At 37.0% G+C, this 21,778-nt stretch overlaps 1 protein-coding gene across 5 annotated transcripts in view; it reads right to left on the reverse strand.

Moving 5' to 3' along the window:
* The window catches only part of LCLAT1 (lysocardiolipin acyltransferase 1), a 187,361-nt gene that overhangs the window by 124,464 nt on the left and 41,119 nt on the right, over window positions 1-21,778 (reverse strand). The window contains exon 1 of one of the 5 annotated variants that reach the window (XM_058551509.1): window positions 16,999-17,119. The exons of the other annotated variants lie outside the window; for them this stretch is intronic. Coding sequence (XP_058407492.1) covers window positions 16,999-17,033 — 35 coding nt within the window. The 5' untranslated portion in view covers window positions 17,034-17,119. Of the gene's footprint in view, window positions 1-16,998; window positions 17,120-21,778 lie in introns of those variants that run through there. 5 annotated transcript variants of the gene reach the window in all.

Raw genomic sequence — 21,778 nt, forward strand, 5'->3', positions numbered from 1 at the left:
AGAAATGAGGGACTTGGTTTCTTAATGACAAGTCCCTAACATTGTTTATACTGAGATGAGATAAAGAACCTATAACCAGGGGCATTTCCAGAAAATGCAGTGGAAAGTTCAGAACTGGGACCAGTAAAAGATTTAAAGGCAAAAAGTAAATAATGAGTAATAAAAGTAACATAAAGAGTTAAGCATATTGTTTAAGCCATTGTCTTCTCTAGAAAGGTTAAACAAGGTTTCTAGACTAGCGGATATACAGATGAGGGCACAGCTTTTACTCTAAGAACAGTGGGATTAAGTGACCATACACATACTGAATCCTGAATGCTGAGACTCCAGACAGTCTTTCTTCAGTGGGCTCTCAGGTGGCTGGAAACAAGATTTTAGTCCTAGTCCAGTGCTCTCCAACAAAACTTTCTGCAATGATGGAAATGTTCAATAGCTGTGCTGTCCAATATGGTAGCAAACAGCTACATGTGGCTTTTGAGCACTTGAAAAGTGGCTAGTTCAACTGAAGAACCGAATTATTAATTTAATTGTATTTAAATTTAAATAGCCACATGTGGCTAGTGGCTACTGTATTTGAATAGCACAACTCTAGGCAGACTACTAGAGCACACTTCTCTGGGGAACTGACCAGACGATGAGGAAAGATGAAAATATAGAAACACTGGGGGTTCTCTAATAAACAGTCCACCTAAATCACCCTACAGTGAAGCCCAAAGTTCATATAAGCCTCACCGACATGCAAGCTTCTAATTAGCTCTTTAAGTCCCCTATTTTTTATTGTGAAAAGATAATGAGATATCTCAGCAAAGACTTTAACATGACATTAGAGACTGAAACAGAGAGAAGTATACTTGAAGGAAACAAACTATTTAGGGAGAAGAAAACTATCTTTAACATTTTCAGAAACACAAGAAATACTACATCCAGTAAACAAGAAGAACATGTTCTCTTGGGAAAAAATTTAAATAAAACAAAGAAGGGAAACATTCAGAGAATAAAAGAGCAATTGAAGTTTAAAACATAGCAAATGTTTAGCAAAAATTAAAAACTCAACAGAAGAGTTAGAAAATAAAGCTGAGGAAATCCCGTAAAAAGTCAAGCAGAAGATAAAGAGATGAAAGTAGAAAGAATATTAGAGGATCAAGACAGGACGTCTCACACGAAAATCATTGGAGGGGAGGAAATCAGCAACAAAACAATTCAAGAAAATTTCCCAGAACTGAAGAACATGACACTCCACATTAACAGAGCCTACCGAAAGATGGGATAATGAAAACACATGTTCACCATGGCATATCACTGTAACTTTCAGAACAAAGGAGACAAGGGGCATTCTACAAAACTTCTAGAGGATAAAAACAGGTCACATAAAGGATCAAAAATTAGATGGGCTTTGGACTTCTCAGCAGCAATACCAAAAGCAAGATGAAAACAGAACACCCACACAATTCTCAAGAAAATTATTCCATCCAGGCGCTCTATCAATCAAGCATAACGATAGTAGAATAACACTATTATACCTACGAGGTCTCAAAGTTACCTCCCATACAATCTTTTAACAAGAAGCTATTGGAAAATGGCTCTGCCAAAACAAAGGAGTAAACAAAGACTGAGGGAGCCCTGAAATATATAGGAAACAAGAGATCCAACTTATGTGAGAGGTCAAAGGAATCTCCAAGATGATCATTAAGGGAGATCCCAGGATGACAGTCATGGACAAGACAGAGAAGGCATCCAGTCCAAATTGGGATAGGGTGACTCAAGAGAAACTCTTTGAAAGCTGCATCACCAAAATCCTTGCTGCCAAACAAACCACCTTTTTGAGCCGAGAACAGAACGCCCAGGAGAACCTGCCACAGATTCTAATCTGTACTTGGCTTCTTGAATATGTGCTGATAAAATTCCTGCTCTCCCTTCCATACCTGGCTGCCAGATCAGCTGATGACACTCAGTTTACGTATCACAAATACTCTTCTTTGACCTACTCCTGAGAGATGGTGGAAGGGCATGGTGAATTTAGGAGAAAATACATTCCTACTAGACAACCAACACCTACAGAGTGCTGCCAGATGCCCTGACTGTGGTGAGCCCTGAATTGTAGTTTTTCAAGACTCATTTATGCATGAATTTGCCTGCTACCTTCCCCAAAAAAGGATCTGGTCAACTCTCTGGGGAGATGAGGTCGGTCTGTCACACAGAGACTCTGTACCTCCAGGAGCCTTCATCTAATGGTGGTAGCGTTAGATTATGTTTACTTGTCAAGTTTTCAAAAAAAAAAAGTATAAATATATTGTTTAGGGATACATACATAGGTAAAATTCTAAAGTAAAATAATGACTAACATAAAATGATAATAGTTGGCATGGTGGGGAGACATAGGAGGCTTCTCAGGTACTGGCAATATTCTACTTCCTAAAGATTGTGGCTGCTTATATGTTCACCAACAATACTTTTAGAATATTCTATCAACAGCTATTTTTGCCAGTCTGCACAGACACTGTATACTATACACTCTTCTAATTATACAGTACATTAGCAACAACAACAAAAATGTTTTTATAGATTATCATCCTTGGTGGAAACAGGGAGGGAACAGAGCTTTCACTTTTAAATTCATGTACTTTTATATCATTCTAATTTTATAAACAATAAACATGCACTACTTTACAAGTAGAAATATTTTAATTAGGGGCCACCCCATGGCCTAGTGGTTAAGTTCGGCATGCTCCGCTTCAGCGGCCCGGCTTCTGTTCCGGGGCACGGACCTACACCACTCAGCAGTGGCCATACCATGGCAGCTACCCATAAGCAAAGTGGAGGAAGACTGGCATGGATGTTAGCTGAAGGCAAATCTTACTCAAGCAAAAAGAGGAAGATTGGCAACAGATGTCAGCTCAGAGTGAATCTTCCTCAGCAAAAGAAAAAAAAATTTAATTATAAAATTTTAAGAACACATTAATTAATCCAGGTTTGGATTATCTCTCTTTGTTACAATCCCTAATCAAATACTTTGCCAGAAAAAGCAATCCCAGGGAATCAGTAGACACAAATACATGTGACAGTTCATAATTTTTCCAAGATTACTCCAAAATAAATAAGCAACATGTTGATTTTGATTCAAATGACAAAATCAAATATATAAAATGAATGCATGAACACTAATGTCAATTATTGCACATACATGATATATAAGAACAGTCATTATTGCAAAATGATCACTTAGCGATGAAAATAAAAATGTTTTAAGAGATAGCTAAAACAATCATAGCCTGATTATTGAAATTATTCTACAGTCTAAAAGAATTTAACTGTGTTTATTATTTAATTAATTTAAGGCAAATGTTCTTTATGTACTACTCTTATAAGCTAGATGAATATTTCACACCCAGACACAATCATACTGATTTAGTTTTTTCACAAACATAAGTGAAATATTTATGAGCTGATTAATTTCTTTTAAATCCACGAATACATTTTAAAATCCCTGGATGCATGTTAATTTGCATGACGATTCTGATAAACATTTCCGCATTTTTCAGCATTTAGTTCACATAAACACATCTGTCTCACCTGCTGAAATGATACACTTTTTTATTCCCCAATGAGAACCTTATTTGTTTTCCTTTCGAGTCTTGAGAGACAGGGGCTCATGGCTAAATTTAACATTCAATTCTAGAAGCAAAGATTACGGTTATTATTATCTCTTTCTCCTCTTACAATCTTCTATTTTTATTCTTACTGGCATTATCACATATGTCTTTTATTATAAATCATTTTAAATTCTTTTAGAAAGCAAACTAGTAATTAAAAATAAATTTAAAAGAATGTCACTTGTAGTATCTTCATCTTTACTTATTTTACTAATTAATTGAAAAAAAAAAAAAACCCAAGTCTCTACTAAAGCATAGTGTCAGGAAATCACAAGAAATTTTAATTTAAGAATTTGTGTTCAAGATATTCTGAAGACAAAAACATGTACTCCTTTAATAAGCAAATCACCAAAAGAAACAACAAAAATAAGCCAAAAAAGACAGAATTTAAAACACATTTCCGTATCAATTAAGCATTCGTAGGCAGGCAGGGGAAGCTGAAAGAATAATGTATAAAGTTTGCTCTGGCACCTTTACCTGTTTGGGAAAATGACACGGACAATAACAGAAAAGGGACAAACTACATGGTTTCATTCTTCGTGAAGCAGCACAAGAGAATACTTTCCCAGATACAAAAAGAAGGTACAAGGTAAACAGGCATTCTAGTTAGAGAGCACTTAGCAAAATAAAACCACTGTTTACCAATTCTAATAAAACACCACAGGACACTTAAAAAGCAGAATAGGGTCAAACCTCAGATCTACCCAAAATGAAGCAAGAACTTCCAACAATCAACTGGATTTCAGTAAACAAGTCCATTAACTCTCTGGGGGAGGAGTCCATTCTCAGAGCTCTTAGAACTATATAAGGACATCTAGGGTTACATAAAATGACACAACTTATCTCCTATTAGTTATCTCTTGAAGTTTAGCCAAAGATTATCTGTATAAATAGTCATAGTTCTCTAAACCCTGATGCAATTCTTTTACTTAAAATGTATTCAAAAGTTAATACCTAGAAAGCAGCGGAAAGTATGATTCTATTTACCTTAAGTTGAAAAACAGAGAAACTAACATATAATGTTAGAAATAAAGACAATAGGGGCCGGCCCTGTGGCTTAGCAGTTAGGTGCGTGTGCTCCGCTGCTGGCGGCCCGGGGTTCGGATCCCGGGCGTGCACCGACGCACCGCTTCTACGGCCATGCTCAGGCCGCGTCCCACATACAGCGACTAGAAGGATCTGCAGCTATGACATACAACTATCTACTGGGGCTTTGGGGGGAAAAAAATAAATAAATAAAATTATAAAAAAATAAATAAATAAAATAAACATTCATTAAAAAAAAAAAAACGGACAATGGTTATCCTGGGAGGTGTGGAGCAGGGGTAGTGACTGGAAGGGGTACTGGGGGGCTTCAAGGGTTTTGGTAATGCTCTGTTTCTTGATTTGGGTGCTGGTTACACACGGTATATTCACTTTACGAAAATTCATTGAGCTGCATATCTGTGATTTATGCACTTTTCTATTTGTGTATTTCAAGAATATTTACAAAAAAGTCATATACATAATTAATTTAAATTAGATACTTTATAAGTAATCCAATTTGATATATGCAGTTTACAGGAAGAAAATACAAATGATCAATAAACATAAAGAAATGTTCAACCTCACAATTTTCAGGAAAATTCAAGTTAAAACAAAACACCATTTTTTTCTCACAGATGGGCAAAAATGTCTAAGTTTTGCCTTTGATATTCTAAAAATCATTTGTTAGTGTCCCTGCGTTCACAGCTGAAGGGAATATAAACTTCAGAGGGCAAACTGATAAGTAGCTATTTTAATTTTGATTACGCCCACCATCATGAATTCCTTCTCAGTATCTACCCTAGAGAATTCTCAACTGCAAGTACAAAGACATTTCACTGCAGCATTGTCTCAAACAAAAAAACAATCAGAAACACAATGTCCATCAATGGCGGAAGAGCTAACCTGTGGTACATCCAACATTATGAAACACTACGCAGCAGCTGGAAAGAATGAGGTCAAGCTATATTTTCTAAAATGTCCGTCATCTGATAAATGGATAAACAAAAGTAGTATAGTCATCAGTGGATATCATTCAACACAAAAAGAAATGAAGTACTTGAAGTACTTGACGCATGCTACAACATAGATGAACTACGTCTAGAGATAGAATTAAGACCACTAAGCTTTAAACATCTTTTGGATTCACAGATGATTCTCTCATTACACTAATGAAGGAAATGGGGAGCAGAAAAGTTGAGGGACCTGACTTGTGCTCTAAGTGGCACAGCCAGTGGTGACAGAGCTAGGCTAAGACCCCCCACCTCCAGTTACCAGCTCAGCCTTCTTTCCATTCAAAAGGGATCATAGATGGCTAAAGCAATCAACTACAACATTCAGAAGGAATTAGGATGCATACAAGGCCTGGGCCTGGGGGAAGGATAGTACTCAGTCAAGCTAGGGTGAAATGGAAAGACAAACAGGCCGACCTCTTGGCATTATTATGGTGCACACTGTACACTGATTGGTTAGTCATGAGAAAGTTTTTCCAAAGTCTCAGGATTTCTACTGGGTTTTGTTTCTTCCAAATTGCTTCAAACAATATGAATTATTAACATTTTTTTAAATGAAAATGTCACCAATTTTTTCCCACATAAATGGCAAGCACACTCACTATATTTCAACAATTTCCTGTTATTACACAAGGTTTCCTTTAAAATGTAAAAGTTAAAACCACATACACCCACACTAAGTGAAACATTACTATATAAAACCATTTCAGAAAAACTGGTTAGTACAACCCTATTATATCTCTTACTGGTTATTCCAGAGCCTACCTTCCTTGTTCAAATTACTTATTATAGTCCTCAAAATGTTAAATATAAAGTACCATATAACCCAGCAATTCCACTCCTAGATACAGATTCTTAAGTGAAATGAAAAAATATATATCCACATAAAAACATATACATGAATGTTCATAGCAGCACAATGCATAATAGTCAAAAAGTGGAAACAACCCAAATGTCCATCATTTGATAAATGGATAAACAAAAGTAGTATAGTCATCAATGGATATCATTCCACAAAAAAAGAAATGAAGTACTTGACGCATGCTACAACATAGATGAACTTCAAGAACTTCAAACACATTACATTAAGTCAAAGACGCCAGTCACAAAAATCCACACATTTCATGATTTCATTATATGAAATGTCCAGAATAGGCAAAGCTATTGAGACAGAAAGTAGATTAGTAGTTCCCTAGGACTGGAAGCAGGTAGAATGGGGGGTGACTGTTAATGAGTATGAAGTTTGTTTTGAGAGTAAAAAAAATGTTCTAAAATTAGACAGTGGTGATGGCTGCACAACTCTGTGAACAGTCTAAAAACCACTGCCTTGTACACTTTAAATGGGTGACTTGTATAGTATGGGAATTATATCTCAAAACAAAGTTAATTAGCTGGGAGAGTACCAAGACATGAATAATTCTAACCAACTCTATCTGGACGTCATGAACGCTAAAGGAAAAGAAAAATTATAAGGATAACCACCACCTCAGAAATTAGAAACGAGCATACGCAGGTAAAGCCAGAGTACAAAAGGGGACCAAAAACTAGACAGAGTGAAATTATTGAATGGAAAAAAGATGAGACAGAAACACATCAAAATGTTACCAGCAGCTGTCCTCACGCAGTAAGACTATGGCTGATCTTCTTCCACATTGAATACTTATCATACAATTTTTACATTAAAAAAAAATCCCAAGAACATTTATTTCATGGGTAAAAATCAGGAACCAAGATTTCTTATATTAAGGGACTGGATAAGGCCCATCCTAATATATCATTGAAGCTAGAGTTAACCACTAATGAGAAGTACAAAATGTAAACCATACGATATTAAAACACTGGTACAATTGTTTTCATATCAAAAGAATTGATATTCTGGGCCGGCCCCGTGGCTTAGTGGTTGAGTGCGTGCGCTCCGCTGCTTGCGGCCCAGGTTCATATCCCGGGCGTGCACCGACACACCGCTTCTCCAGCCATGCTGAGGCCGCGTCCCACATACAGCAACTAGAAGGATGTGCAGCTATGACATACAACTATCTACTGGGGCTTTGGGGAAAAAATAAATAAAAAAGAATTGATATTCTGACATCAATAATTTTTTCTAATATTAATTACTGGTATTGACTAAAAGGCATAAAATACCACTGTTTCAGGGGGGCACCTAACAAGTGATTTGACTGGACAAGGAACAAAATGTTTTTCTTTCTGTTTCATACGACAATTCTTAAAACAACACAAACTGATCACATTATTTCTAAAATCTATAGCTATGTCATTATCTTTAATAAAAGACTTTTTAAAAGTTACAGGTTAATATAAACTGAATGAAAATGCCACCATTTTGTCAAATAAAATAGTCAATTATCATTCATGGTATTTTTTCTTTTAATAGATAGAAGCAAAATGAAGAAAATATTTAAATGTTTCTTTTCTACAATTTATTCCTCAAGCAACAAAGGGTAGTCTACCCATAGATGATTCATGAAATGTATTCAAGGGTTCATAAACCCCCTAAAATTGTATGCTAAGTTATATGTATGTATTTTTCTGCAGAGAGAATCCCTAGCTTTTATTAGAGGGGTTTGTAACTCAAAGAAAGTTAAAAAAGTTAAAACACTACTGCTTTAGAGAAACAATTGAACAGCAGCCTAAAACGCACTTCTGTTGTAAAGGAATTCTGGAGATGTTCTTAACTCTCAAGAAACTAAGCTGTGTGATTTTCATCCACGAAACACATTTATCCAGTATCTGGGCAATGAGGTAGAACCAAGGATAAATCATATATAGTCACTATTCTAGAAAAAACTTTAAGTTGGGAAGTCAAAAAACCCAAAAGTATCATAAACAAAGGTAGAAATAATATAGATCATAATATTATTTTATTTGTATTTATTTATACTAGGCTTTGTTTTTAAAATATTTGAGATGTCTTTATTATTTAATACCTCATAATATGAACAGAATCAAACAACTTTTGATTCAAAGTATTTCAGATTGAATTTCATTAACACTGCTGTTATTCATACATCATGGAATTCTGGGTGAATGCTCAAATGTACAAAACATTTTTTTCTGAATTATTCTGAAAGACAGTGACTGGGTTTTGGTTCATGTGTAAAAGTATATCTTGTACAAATAATAACAGGGTTAATATCTAGAACATCTGCTTTACTACTAAAACATTACTTCTGTGACCATTTTTTTCCCTAGATTTGCAAAACTCAAAATAAACAACAGATGGAGAATGACCCTGGAACTCTCTCCATGTATTTTAAAGTGTTTCATGTAGCATGTTCTTACCATTAATAAATAGAAACATAGGTGGAGAAACTAATATGAATGCCAATAAAAAGATTTCATTTGGTAACAAAAGCTCATGAAGACTTTAGAATCATAATTGATATTTATAGGATTTTTAAAAATTATTTATATAACTTACCAATGTAACTACTCTATTTGATGGACAAAATTAGGTAGTTTTCAGAACAGTAGAAGACAAAACATTATGAAAGATATCTCTGAAAACTCGATTTAAAAACCACACTCCTATAAAATCACCTATCATGGCAAGTCAGAGTTGAAAGGGGCTTTAGACATAAATTTAGTCCACTGGTTTGCAAACCTTTTTGGCCACAGAACCCTTCACTCAGAAATCTCACCGAGAAGTCTCATATGTAAACAAAAGCAGAGCAGCTCTGATTCAGAGCCGTCTCCACTCCCAGACCCGACCTCTCATCTGCACCAGGACCTCTCCTCACTATGGGCTGTGGAAGAACATCATCTGGAACCAGTGGTCCAGGCAAACCCTTCAGATCCCAGAGGAGGCAATAAAGATCCAGTTCACTTTTCCTTTCTGCTAAGAGAATTCCGTATCTAGACTGCCTGGTAGTTTGTTAACTCTTCAGATGATCTTGACATAAAGTCAGTCACAAACTCACAAAATTTTTGAGATAAAAGGGGCCTTAGGGAAGGCCAGGACTTCTCACTCTCAGTCTGATCTCTCTCTATTCCATCCACTCTGCTGCTTTTTTCAGATATTGTTAAGAGACATGGAAGAGAGAGAAATACTGTACAAAGAGAGTACTTTACATACAACATTCCTAATCTCACAACTCTGAAAAGTACCAATTTTACAGTTGAAGAAAGTGAGCTCAGAAACACTCAACGTGCCCAGACTATAAAACTGACGGGTAGCAGAGCTAGGATTTAAACTGCATCCATTTGACTCCAAAGCTTGTGCCCTTTCCAATAAACTACTATACATTTGTGTAGCACAAATGCCTGACTATAAAAGAGAGAGGGAATCTATGGCCCAGGCAGACAAAAACACATATATTCTCCAAAATAGTGTCAAGATGATATGTATCTACTAACATGAGCACCCTAAGTTAGCAGCACTGAAATGGGGTTGTGAAGAGTATGGTTGACCACCCATTAAGAAAAAGAAGAAACAAAGTAACCATCAGACCAACAAAGCAAAGCCAGGTTTAAATTAATGAGGCATAGCTGACCAATGTAAAGAAAGTTTCATAAACACATATTCAGGAAATCAACAATGAGAAATGGAAGGGCTGCACTTCAGCAAAAGCATTAAGTCAGAAAATAGGAGAGAAAAAAATTACATAGTCAGGAGGCTGCCACAAAAGAGTAAATTACACTTCACTTAAAAATATTTAAAAGAGTAAAATGTCTTTCAGATGTTTAACAAAACACCACAAAAGTATTAGTTCTTAATGCAAAATCTACCATTTAAATAAACAAAATCTCAGTTTTTCTCTAAAAGATAATTACCCGTGATTATCTGGAATCTTGATGAAAAAAGAATTCAATGTATAGGCTAAAACCAAAAGTATCAAAGCTAACATTACTACAGAATTCTACATAACTGATAAACGTTAGAAGCAATACTCTGGAAGCTATAGGGGACAACACTCCTCCAAGAATTTAAATGATGAAAGTAAAAAGGAACTTGACCTGCTGTGGGGTTGCTTCATACCGTGTTCTACTCCAGGCAACTCTGGAAACTCCAGAATATCAGAGGCTTGGAGGATAAACAGAGCACATCTTTCCCGAGTGTCAATTTCACTCTATTTTCAAAATAATACTTCTACCTTCAACACACGTACATACGGTAGATTACAAAATTCTCATAGAACCTACAATCTAGCAGGGGAATCAAATACTCAAGTGAACAGTGATATTGTAATGAAGGCTATGGAAGCATACAACAAGGGATGTATGCTCTTCTAGGAAGGCCAGACAAGGCTTCCTTGACTAAGGAATAGCAGTGGAGCTAAAACAGAAACATTTGTTTTGGTTTTGGCTTTTTGTTTTTGTTTTTGTGTTTAGTGGCAGATGGAGCAGGTGGAGATGGGTGGCTGAGCAAGGAGAAATAGGAGCTAGGGAGAGGACAATACGTGTGACAGCCCGGGTCTCCGAGGCAGGTTGGTATTTGTTGGGTTCAAGGAACTGAAATAAGATTTAGATTCGAGTTTTTATTACAATAATGTAACAACTGCAGAGTATTAAAATAGGACCATATTCTATCTTGGAAAGGGAGGCTTTTAGTTGACATGAATCCACTGCATTTGCATATCACACAGTACAGTATACCACTTTCTTTAGACTCTCTCATTTGACCCTTGTGGCAACCTGTGAGAAAGAGAAGGTAGGAATTTTACAGATGAAGAAATGGCTTTGTGCCCAAGGTCATAAAGCCAGAAAAATGGGAGCTCTGGTGGTACCTCTGAACCTATGGGATGTCCTCCAGAGTTATTACACATGCGCCCACACGTCTACCACCTACATGCTATCCAGAATAAAGACCCCAAGAAACTCCATTAACTGGGAGGCTGCTCCGTGCCTCCTTTAACCTTTAACCAGAGGTTAAAGGTACAGTGTGCTGTCACTCCACCACAGAGCTTCCTTAGCCAACAGATGAATTCAGAAAGTGTAACCCCAACATTATCTATATCTCCAAAGCAAGCAACTTATCAATAATAATAATACGCAGTTAACTACCTCATTTAAAAATGAAAAATGAAGCCAGCCCTGATGGCCTAGTGGTTCAAGTTCAGCACGCTCTACTTTGGCAGCCCAGGTTCGGTTCCCAGGCGCAGAACTACACCACTCGTCTGTCAGTAGCCATGCTGTGGCAGGGGCTCTCACAGAAGAACTAGAAGGACTTACAACTAGAAAATGCAACTATGTACCGGGGCTTTGGGGAGGGAAAAAAAAAGAGAGAGAGAGAGGAAGACTGGCAACAGATGTTAGCTCAGGGTGAATCTTTCCCAGCAAAAAAAAAGGGAAAAGAAAAATGTTTTCATACTAATTTCTAGAAAAACCATGAAGCAAAGAAGTTTTGTACCTACTGACTGTTTATAGTAACACTCCTGGATTCATCGCCCACTGGACTCATTCTCCTCTTCTAAAGAGTAGCTTCAGAAGCTCTAAATAAGAACAGCCAAGTGGATCACAAAACCTGGGATTCCTGTTCTAGCTCTACTATAACCACACTGTGTAATTCTGAGAGAGTAATGCCAAGCCCCATCCAACACCTCCTCCTCTGCTCTTTCACCCCAACCCCTGGCTTTCTTTACCTATGAAATGAGAAAACGGAGTCTAGATCATGGTCCTCCATGGGGCAGTATACCCTCTAGGAGCATTGTAGAAATCTGTTGGGGCTTCTTTGTTTTTTTGTTTTGTGAGGAAGATCAGCCCTGAGCTAACACCCAATGCCAATCCTCCTCTTTTTTGCTGAGGAAGATTGGCCCTGAGCTAACATCCGTGCCCATCTTCCTCTACTTTATATGGGACGCCACCACAGCATGGCTTGACAAGCGGTGCGTCGGTGCGCACCCAGGGTTGCAAACCCGTGAACCCCAGGATGCCGAAGCAGCATGAGCACACTTAACAGCTACGCCACCGGGCCAGCCCCCGGCTTGGTTTTTGTCTTCTAGCATAATCATACCTCATGTTGTACTTTAAATTATTTCCCTTTTATTTTTCCTTTATATTACAGTTAGGGAATTATATTGATTTATTTTAATTATGTGGGTAAAAAAATTTCATTAAATGTGATTTTCATTTCAGGACACTAAATATTACAAAATATTTATTATAAAAAGGGGTCTCTGGGTTAGATAGAATTAACAATTAACTGACTGGAAGATCTCAAAGGTTTTTCCAGTCCTATAATTTACTGATTCTATTAATATTTTGAACGCTAATAAGAAGACAAAGAACACTGATAAAGACAGTGAACATGATGATTTGTGGGCAAGAATAAAAAATTCTCAATCTGCTTCTGCACTTGATTAAATAATTAAATTTGTAAGAAAGCAATTACATCCCACTGCCTAGGATGTTATATATCACAATACTGTGTACTTTACTTTTAAGAAAAGGATAAAAATGTCAAAACAATCACTATTACAGTAGGAGATTAGTAATACAAGCTCAAAAGGAAGCCCTGGGGTTGGCAAAGAACCAGACCAAATGTCCCAATCACCAATTTCAAAAATCACATTTTATGAAATGGGCATAAGGTGAAGTGAACCCTGAAACATTAAGGTAAAGTTAAATAGATTTGGTATGCTCCCCTCCAACCCAAAACATAGAAATTGGTGATACATTTCCAAAAACACTTATCAAAAATTATTAAAATAGAAAGGTGATGCTTTGAAGATCAACTTTCTTATTTCAGGAGATTTTGGGGAGAGGGGAGACTCAGATATCAAGAGGACATGATATTCCTTTATCAAGCTGAAAAGTTACTGTAAACTACATTATTTAAAAAATGTATTTTTAAAAAATGATAGAATGCCTACTTTGGACCAGGCCACATATACATACACATACACACACACGTGTGTGTGTGTGTGCATGTGTGTTTATATTTATAGATTTATATTTATATATATCATCACATTTGATTATTGTACAACCCTTCAAAGTAGATATTACTGTCCACTTTTTCTTATGAGGAACATGAGGTTAAAAGACATTAAACAAGACAAGATTTCCAGCAATCAGGACCATATGGAACAAGGCCTTTCAAAAATATGCCTAAAAGCCTCTGAGTAAGGAGAAAAAAAGTTGTCAAAGATTACACAAAGTTGACTCTATAGAAGGGTCCAGGTAAGCTTCGCCTATTGACCTAATACTACGTATGAAACTATTTCTTATTAAGTACCTGGTGCCTCTATATGTCAAGCACTTTCACATACATTATCTTACTTGATATTTCTCATATTTTATCTTAGTTGATATCATATTTGACAAGATATTTATCATTTGATAGTCTCCACTAATCCATCCATAGAAGAAGTGGAAAAGAGGTCAGTGGCTGCAAGGGGTTAGGGAAGAGGGTGCAACTATAAAAGGACAGCACAAGGGAGTTTTCAGAGCGATGGAACTATTCTGTTTCCTGATTGTGTTGGGGGTTAAACAAATCTATACATACACTAACACTCAGAGATGTACACCAAAAGAAAAAAAAGTCAATTAAAAAAATGTTGAGGGGCTGGCCAGGTGGCACGGTGGGTAAGCCACATCCTCCACTTCGGCAGGCCAAGGTTCGCCGGTACGGATCCCAGGTGTGGACCTACACCACTCATCAGGCCATGCTGTGGCGGCATCCCACATACAAAAAAACAGAGGAAGACTGGCAAAGATGTTAGCTCAGGGACAATCCTCCTCACCAAAAAAAAAAAAAAAAAAAAAAAAAAAGTTTAACTGCATTTCCTTAACAGCATGATGTACAAAATGGTTGATACAGAATATTTCTCCTGGACTTCCATTTTCTTTCAATTCCACAGTCAGAATATGCTTTTAGCTCAAGAAATAAAATAACTTTGTAGAAACACTTTAATCTTTTGATAGTTCATGTTTTTTATGGAGATTCTAACTAAACAACTGCATATTTATTTTTTTTTAAATATCAATAAGTTCTCTTGGTATATCAACATTAAAAAATTCAAGTTCTTATAACACAGTCAGACTTTACAAAAGTAACTGCCTTCCAAATTTCTTTATGAATTCAGCTACATGAAAGTCTGTATTTAAACTAAGTTGAAGTCTTGACTCACAACCATTTCAAAATCAGGAACAAGGGAGAGAAAATTTACTGAGTATCTACCTCCATAACGTGCCAAACATTACTGTATTCTCTTTAAACTGTCTTATCTCACTGGTCAATCTCCCCACTCCTGGAAGAGAGATATCTTTCCAATTTTACAAAGAAAGAACATGGGGTTCAGCAGGTTCAACAATGTAGCCCACAGTTGCTGGGCTAATGAGACAGTGGAGCCAAGGTAAGCCAGAGCTTTAAAAGAAGAGTAAGTTTTAGCGTGCCTGTAAATAAGGGTATAAATTCACAGTATGTGGAAATTTATAAATGAAATTGATAGTGCAAAATACTGATTTGTCATCTCTAAAAATAGACAACTGTCAAGTATTTGCTATGTGATGTGAAATTCTTCCAACCAGGAAATCTGAGATGATGCTAACAGGCCAATTTCATGCACTGCATTTAACTAGTAACCAAGAAAGCAAGCTCCTCAGTATTTCCTGTTACCAACAACTAAAAATATCTAGCATTTTAAGTCAAGAACATAACTATTAGTGATGCCCATCACATAAGCAGTACTCAGGGATAAAGTATCATATACTCAAAGCTTTTTTTTCCCTTTAACTCTAAACTTAAGGAACTCAAATTCCTATGCCTGGAATTCAAGGTCTTCGACAATCTGGTCCAAGTTAATTTTTGAAAATTTCCCTAACGATTCAGCTTCCTAACCCTCCACTCTAGCCACGGCAGAATTCCTCCGGTTCCCAAGCTCAACGTGTACCTCCTCATGTCTAAGCTTTTGCTCATATACCCTCTTCACTTAAGGACATTCAACCCATCCTACAAGACCAGCTCAATTCTCTCTCTTCCAGTAACCCTTCCCAAACTACCAGTTCAAAACAATTTCCTCCTTTCCTCAAAACTCCTATTAGACTTATTTGTCCATTCATGATGTACATAGTGTTATTGTAATAAACTGGTATTTATTTCATTTTTTCAATGTGTCTTATTTCTACAAGCCAAAGACCTGTGACATCTATTCTTGTTATCATCCACAGCATATTTACAGATACACTTAGGTTTACCAGATATGCACTATTTTTTCTGTCTACTTCACTAAATTACTTTTCTATCCATAGGAACCACACCTTCTTTCTCTCATTTAGGACTCTCTACAACAGTACTGCCCAATAGAAATATAATGTGAGCCATGCATGTAATTTGAAATCTTCTAGTAGCCACATTAAAAAAGTAAAGAAAAACTGATAAAATTAGTTTTAATATATTTAACCCAATATATCCAAAATATTATCATTTCGATATATAATCAATCTAAAATAAATTAAGATACTTTACATTCACTTTTTCATACTAAGCTTGTGAAACTGCTGTGTATTTTAATCCTACAGCATATCTCAATTTGCACCAACAACACACTGCAAGTGCTCAATACCATGTGCGTTTACTGGATACCATCTTGGACAATGTAGCTTAATACACTTCTGCACACAGGAGCATATACTGCATACCAATCACTACAAAGTAAGACTAAAATCTATAATAAAATTTTCATGCTGCATTAAATTTCCTGAAAAGAAATATTTAGGCATTATAATTTATGAGTTCCATATCTTAAGATTTCTCCAACAGGAAGCACCTACTTTCTTGAGCGCTTTATTTCACAGATGAAAAAGCCCAGAGAAGTAAAGTAACTTGACGTTGTCAGTAGGGGCTCCCAGGAAAATCTCCTTTTTGAGTCCTAAGCCCCCCTATACTGAAACTTAACTCCTGTTCAACATCAGGCTCACCCTAAATTAGCCGAAGCCTGTGGTAAGACAGGCTGTGGGGTCTGAATCCCAGGTCTGACACTTAATAACTGTGAAACTTCCTACCTGTTACTTCCTCAATTATAAAAATATGGGTAAAAGCAGTACCTACAGGTCAAGATGTGAAAATCAGATGAGTTAATACATGTAAAGGGAGGAGCAACTGGTACATTGTACATACTTAGTAAATACTGGTTGCTATTGCTGTTGTTAAAAGAAGACTGATATAGCTAGATTAAGATGCATCTGTTTGAATTTAGATACAAATGCTTCATCTGAAAGGTAAGAGTGGACCAGCTTTTTGCAATGTTTTAAGAGTAAGGGTGAGTTTTGTGAACACAAGCAGCCAGAGCCCTGACTGGCTCTCTACAGGCACTCCCCAACTCCTGTCTTACAAACCCTGGCGGCGGAATTACCTTTCTTTCTTGACTTTCTTTCTTCCCCACTGCATCTTGCCTGTGTGCTAAGAAGCTGTGAAGCTCCACTTCTTCTTGGAGCGGAAATCCCTCAGTTTCCTCCCCCACTGAGTCTGGGGAGGTAAAAAAGGTAAAGGTAACACTGTATTTGCTTTTGTTTTACTCACAAGTTGTGAGTTGTATTCTCTGCATAAAATCCATTCATTTGAAGGGGAAAAAATCCTGCTTATCAAATCCACCTCTGAAATACAAAATTTGTCTTTAATCAGATTAAGCTACTTGCCAAGGTCACAGAGTGACTTAGTGGCAGAGCGAGGCCTAGAACTACAGTGGAAGTCAACTATTCTCAACTACAAACTACAACGAAATAATTTGATAACTTACCACTACAAAGGAAAACTGGTCCTGTGGCAAAGAACAATTACAGATTGAGACAAAATGATTTGACAGTTTTTTTAATAAAATACAAATTGAGAGTCAATAATTTTAAACATTGTAATAGAGTCTAAACAATCTCCTCAGGGTCAATGAGAAGCTGCCGTTATGAGCATTATTTGTTAATTCCTTATGGAAATACAGTAACAGTATTGGAAAAAGACATGGAGGACGGAATTCAGGATGGTCGAGAGTTTAATACAAGCTTTGCACTGGCTACTCTTATACACTAAACTCTAAGACCTTTTCTAGCTCTCAAATTTTAAGTATCCATGTAGAGGGATCTAAACCCACGCTGCCTAGGAGGCTGGGATCTAGGTGGACTTGCGGTACAAAGGAAACACACTGAGTGCTCAAGACTATTTCCAGAGAAAAAATGAAAGTATCTAAGAGGCAGAATCTGAAAAAGCAAGATCCAGGGAAACAGCCTAAGACAGCCAAGCTGTTTTGACTATAAACCATTAAAAGGAACCAGGAAGCAAGCATGATTCTAACGGAAATGCTCTTAGACAACTGCCATATTGGTGAGGGATGTGACTGCCAAGTTAGCAGTCTCAATCACAAATCAGTCATTACTAAGCATGAAGCCAACACTACCTTTTCTCCCCAAGTTATAAATGGACAATAATCTACTGTTATTTCAGCAGGAAGTTAAGTAGACTGCATATACACGACCAGATTTTAGTGTTGGAATTTTTAAAAACTCACAGCCAAAGTAATCTGATACAAATTTACTAATATTCATAATGATTATTGTGCTGCACAGTATCTGGCTCTAACTGAAACATGATTCAGGTGATTTCCTGTAATAACTACTACTATGCAACTCAACACTTCTAAAGAGAACAGTAAGAACAAGAAGGGTTTTCCCTGAGTTGATGCCTGAAGACCTCTAAAGTTTTGATGGTTTTCTTTTCAACAGCTTTATTGAGATATAATTCACATACCGTAAAATTAACACATTTAAAGTGTACACTTTAGTGGTTTTTAGCATATTCACTGACTAGTGCAACAATCACCACAATCAATTTTTGAACATTTTCATCACTCACCTCAGGCTGAAGAGCACTTGTGGTCTCCTCTATTTAGTAGCTCTTTTTCCAGTTAGCCACATAGTTTCCATTTATCTGGTTCAAGTCTTAGCCCAAAGGTCACTTTCTCAAAGAGGACTTCCCTGACCACCAATTTAAAACTGTCACGCCAACCCCAAGGAGCAAACAGGCATCATATCACCTGCCACCCCCAGCCTCAACCCCCCACTTTATTTTCTTTTCAGACATTGATCACATTTAGCATTCTAAATGTTTTATTTGTTTATTGTCTGTAAACTCCGAGAGGGCAATGATTTTGTCTATTTTATTTACCGCTCTATCCCCAGGGCCTAGAACATGACACTGTTGTAAAAGTTTAATGTTTGTAAAACGAGAAAAAGAACAGAGAAGAGAGAAATGAAAGTGGCTTCACTACTACAAATTTTACTAGCTTGTAAGATCTTTGTTCTAATTTATTAAATTATGGGTTTTCTATAACATTTTTCTCCTTTAGAATGAAAGTCTAACCAGAGAAAACTAAAATAAATGAAGTTAACTAAATTTAACACCATTGCAGACGCCAGTATCTATGCCTTATTTTAAAGATTTGTTCCCAACTTTTCATTCCTGCAGGTCTTGACTGAGTGCCTAAACTGTGTACCAGGAAGAATACAAAAGAAACGGAAGACAAAGTCCCTTTCTTCCAAAGGCATACAGTTTATGTGAGCAAGACACACACAAATTAAATGCATGCTGCCTTTTTTTTTCTGCTTTTGTTTTTGATTTTTTAAAAAGTATGTGATTAGCAAATACCTAATAAGTACCATAGAATTTTGAGAGAAAAATGATAATCTAAATGAACTGTCAGAAACTGCCTCCTAGAGGAAGTAGTGTTATTATTGTAGGTGAAACTGAGGTAACAAACAGAACCAAACATGCAATGGCTTAACACAATAGCTAATTTCTTGTATATGTAATAGCAGCAGGGTAGGAAGGAAGGTTCAGGCTGGTGGACAACTCCGAGCTTCCACACAGTCATTCGGGGATCCAAGCTGTTTCCACTGTGGCTCTGCATTCTCCTACTTCCACATTATGGTACGCATCCAGCCAGCAGAAGAGAAAACACAGATGACCACAACACATCATTTCTACGCACATTCCTCTGGCTAGAACTCAGTCACGTGGGAAACAAGAGCTAGCCCCAGGCTCAGGAAGAAAAGAACGAATTTTGGTGGACAGCTAGCTGGAGACAGCTAGTAGTCTCTGCCACAAGAAGGATTTGAAATGAACCATGAAGGATGAGTGGAATGTAACTGGGAACGAAGGAACCACATGAACAAAAACAAGCAAGTCAATACTAAGCAATACAGTCATGAGTCGCTTAACGATGGAGACATGGTCTGAGAAATACATTGTTTGGCAATTTCGTCACTGTGCGAACATCATAGCATGTAACTTATACAAACCTAGATGGTATAGCCTACTACACACCTAGGCTATATAGTATAGCCTATTGCTCCTAGGCTACAAACCTGTACAGCATGTTACTGTACTCAATACGGCAGGCAAATTGTAACACAATGGTAAGTATTTGTGTACCTAATCATATCTAAACACAGAAAAGGTACAGTAAAAACACAGTATGAAAGATTTAAAAAATGGTACACCAGTATAGGGAACTTACCATGAATGGAGCTTGCAGGACAGGATGTTGCTCTGGGTGAGTCTGTGAGTGAGTGGTGAGTGAATGTGAAGGCCTAGGACATTACTGTACAGTGCTGTAGACTTCATAAACACCATACACCTAGGCTACACTAAACTTTATAAAAAAATATTTTTCTTCATCAATAACAAATTAACCTTAGCTACCATAACTTTCTGAGTTTATAAACTTTTAAATTTTTTTAACATTTTGACTCTTTTGTAATAACAATTAGCTTAAAACATGAACACATTGTACAGTTGTACAAAAATATTTTCTTTATATCCTTATTCTATAAGATTTTTCTATTTTTAAAATTTTTTATTTTTTTACTTTTTAAACTTTTTTGTGAAAAACTAAGACACAAACACACACATTAGCCTAGGCCTACACAGGGTCAGGATCATCAATATCACTGTCTTCCACCTGCACGTTTTGTCTCACTGGAAGGTCTTCAGGGGCAATAACACGCATGGAGCTGTCATCTCCCATGATAACAATGCCTTATCCTGGAATACCTCCTGAAGGACCTGCCTGAGTCACTTCTTGAGGAGGTGTCACTCTTTTCAGAAATATTCTGTGGTGGTTTCCTTGGTTTGTTTCCTTTTTTCATCATAGATTTGCTTGTAAGCAGATAATGCACCATGAACATTCCTCTCCACCAACGAAAATCTTTCGGTGTTGGGGTCCAAGTTTTTAAACTTCTTAAGGAGCTTGCTGAAGTGTACAAAGCTTCTGCTAAACCTTTCACTGTGAATTTTCTTGGGGTTTCTTCTTTTTCTTCTTCTGCAGTTTCCTTTTCTTTTGCCTCTTCTTCAGTTACGTGTTGCTGTTCCAACAACTCCTCATTAGTCAATTCCTCAGGAACCACCTTTAGGAGCTCCTCAATGCCATCTCCATCCACACCCAGGTTAAAGTTGTTTGCCATCTCAACCACAGCCTTGTGGATTTTTGCAACCTCCTTACCTTTGGCAAATCCTTTGAAGTCATGGACAAATCTCTCGAGTATCTTCTTCCAGATGCCACTCATACACTTTTTGGTAACATTACCCCAAGCCCAAGCAAGATTCTCGATGTAGTCACAGATATTGTAATCCTTCCAGAATTGCATCAGTGTCTTCCTCAGTTGCAGCAATAACCTGGGCAAAGGTCTTCCTCAGGTAGTAGGCCTTAAAAGCCGCTATAACTCCTTGATCCATTGGTTGGATCAAAGAAGTGGTGTTTGGAGAGAGAAACACCACTTTGATACTGGGATAAAGATCACCAATAAAAGAAGGATGTCTGGGGGCTGGCCCTGTGGCATAGTGGTTAAGTTCAGCACACTCTGCTTTGGCGGCCAGGGTTCACAGGTTCAGATCCTGGGCACGGACCTACACCACTCATCAGCCATGCTGTGGCAGCGACCCACATAAAAAATAGAGGAAGACTGGCACAGATGTTAGCTCAGGGCTAATCTTCCTCAAGCTAAAAAAAAAAAAGAGGAAGATTGGCAACAGATGTTAGCTTAGGGCAAATCTTCCTCAGTATTAAAAGAAAGAAAAAAAAAAGAGGATGTCTGTGAGCATTATTAACAATAAGCAAAACCTTGAAAAGTATGTTATTCTCCAAACAG

The sequence above is a fragment of the Diceros bicornis genome, chromosome 12 (genome assembly GCF_020826845.1).
Source record: "Diceros bicornis minor isolate mBicDic1 chromosome 12, mDicBic1.mat.cur, whole genome shotgun sequence".
Classification (NCBI taxonomy): Eukaryota; Metazoa; Chordata; class Mammalia; order Perissodactyla; family Rhinocerotidae; genus Diceros; species Diceros bicornis.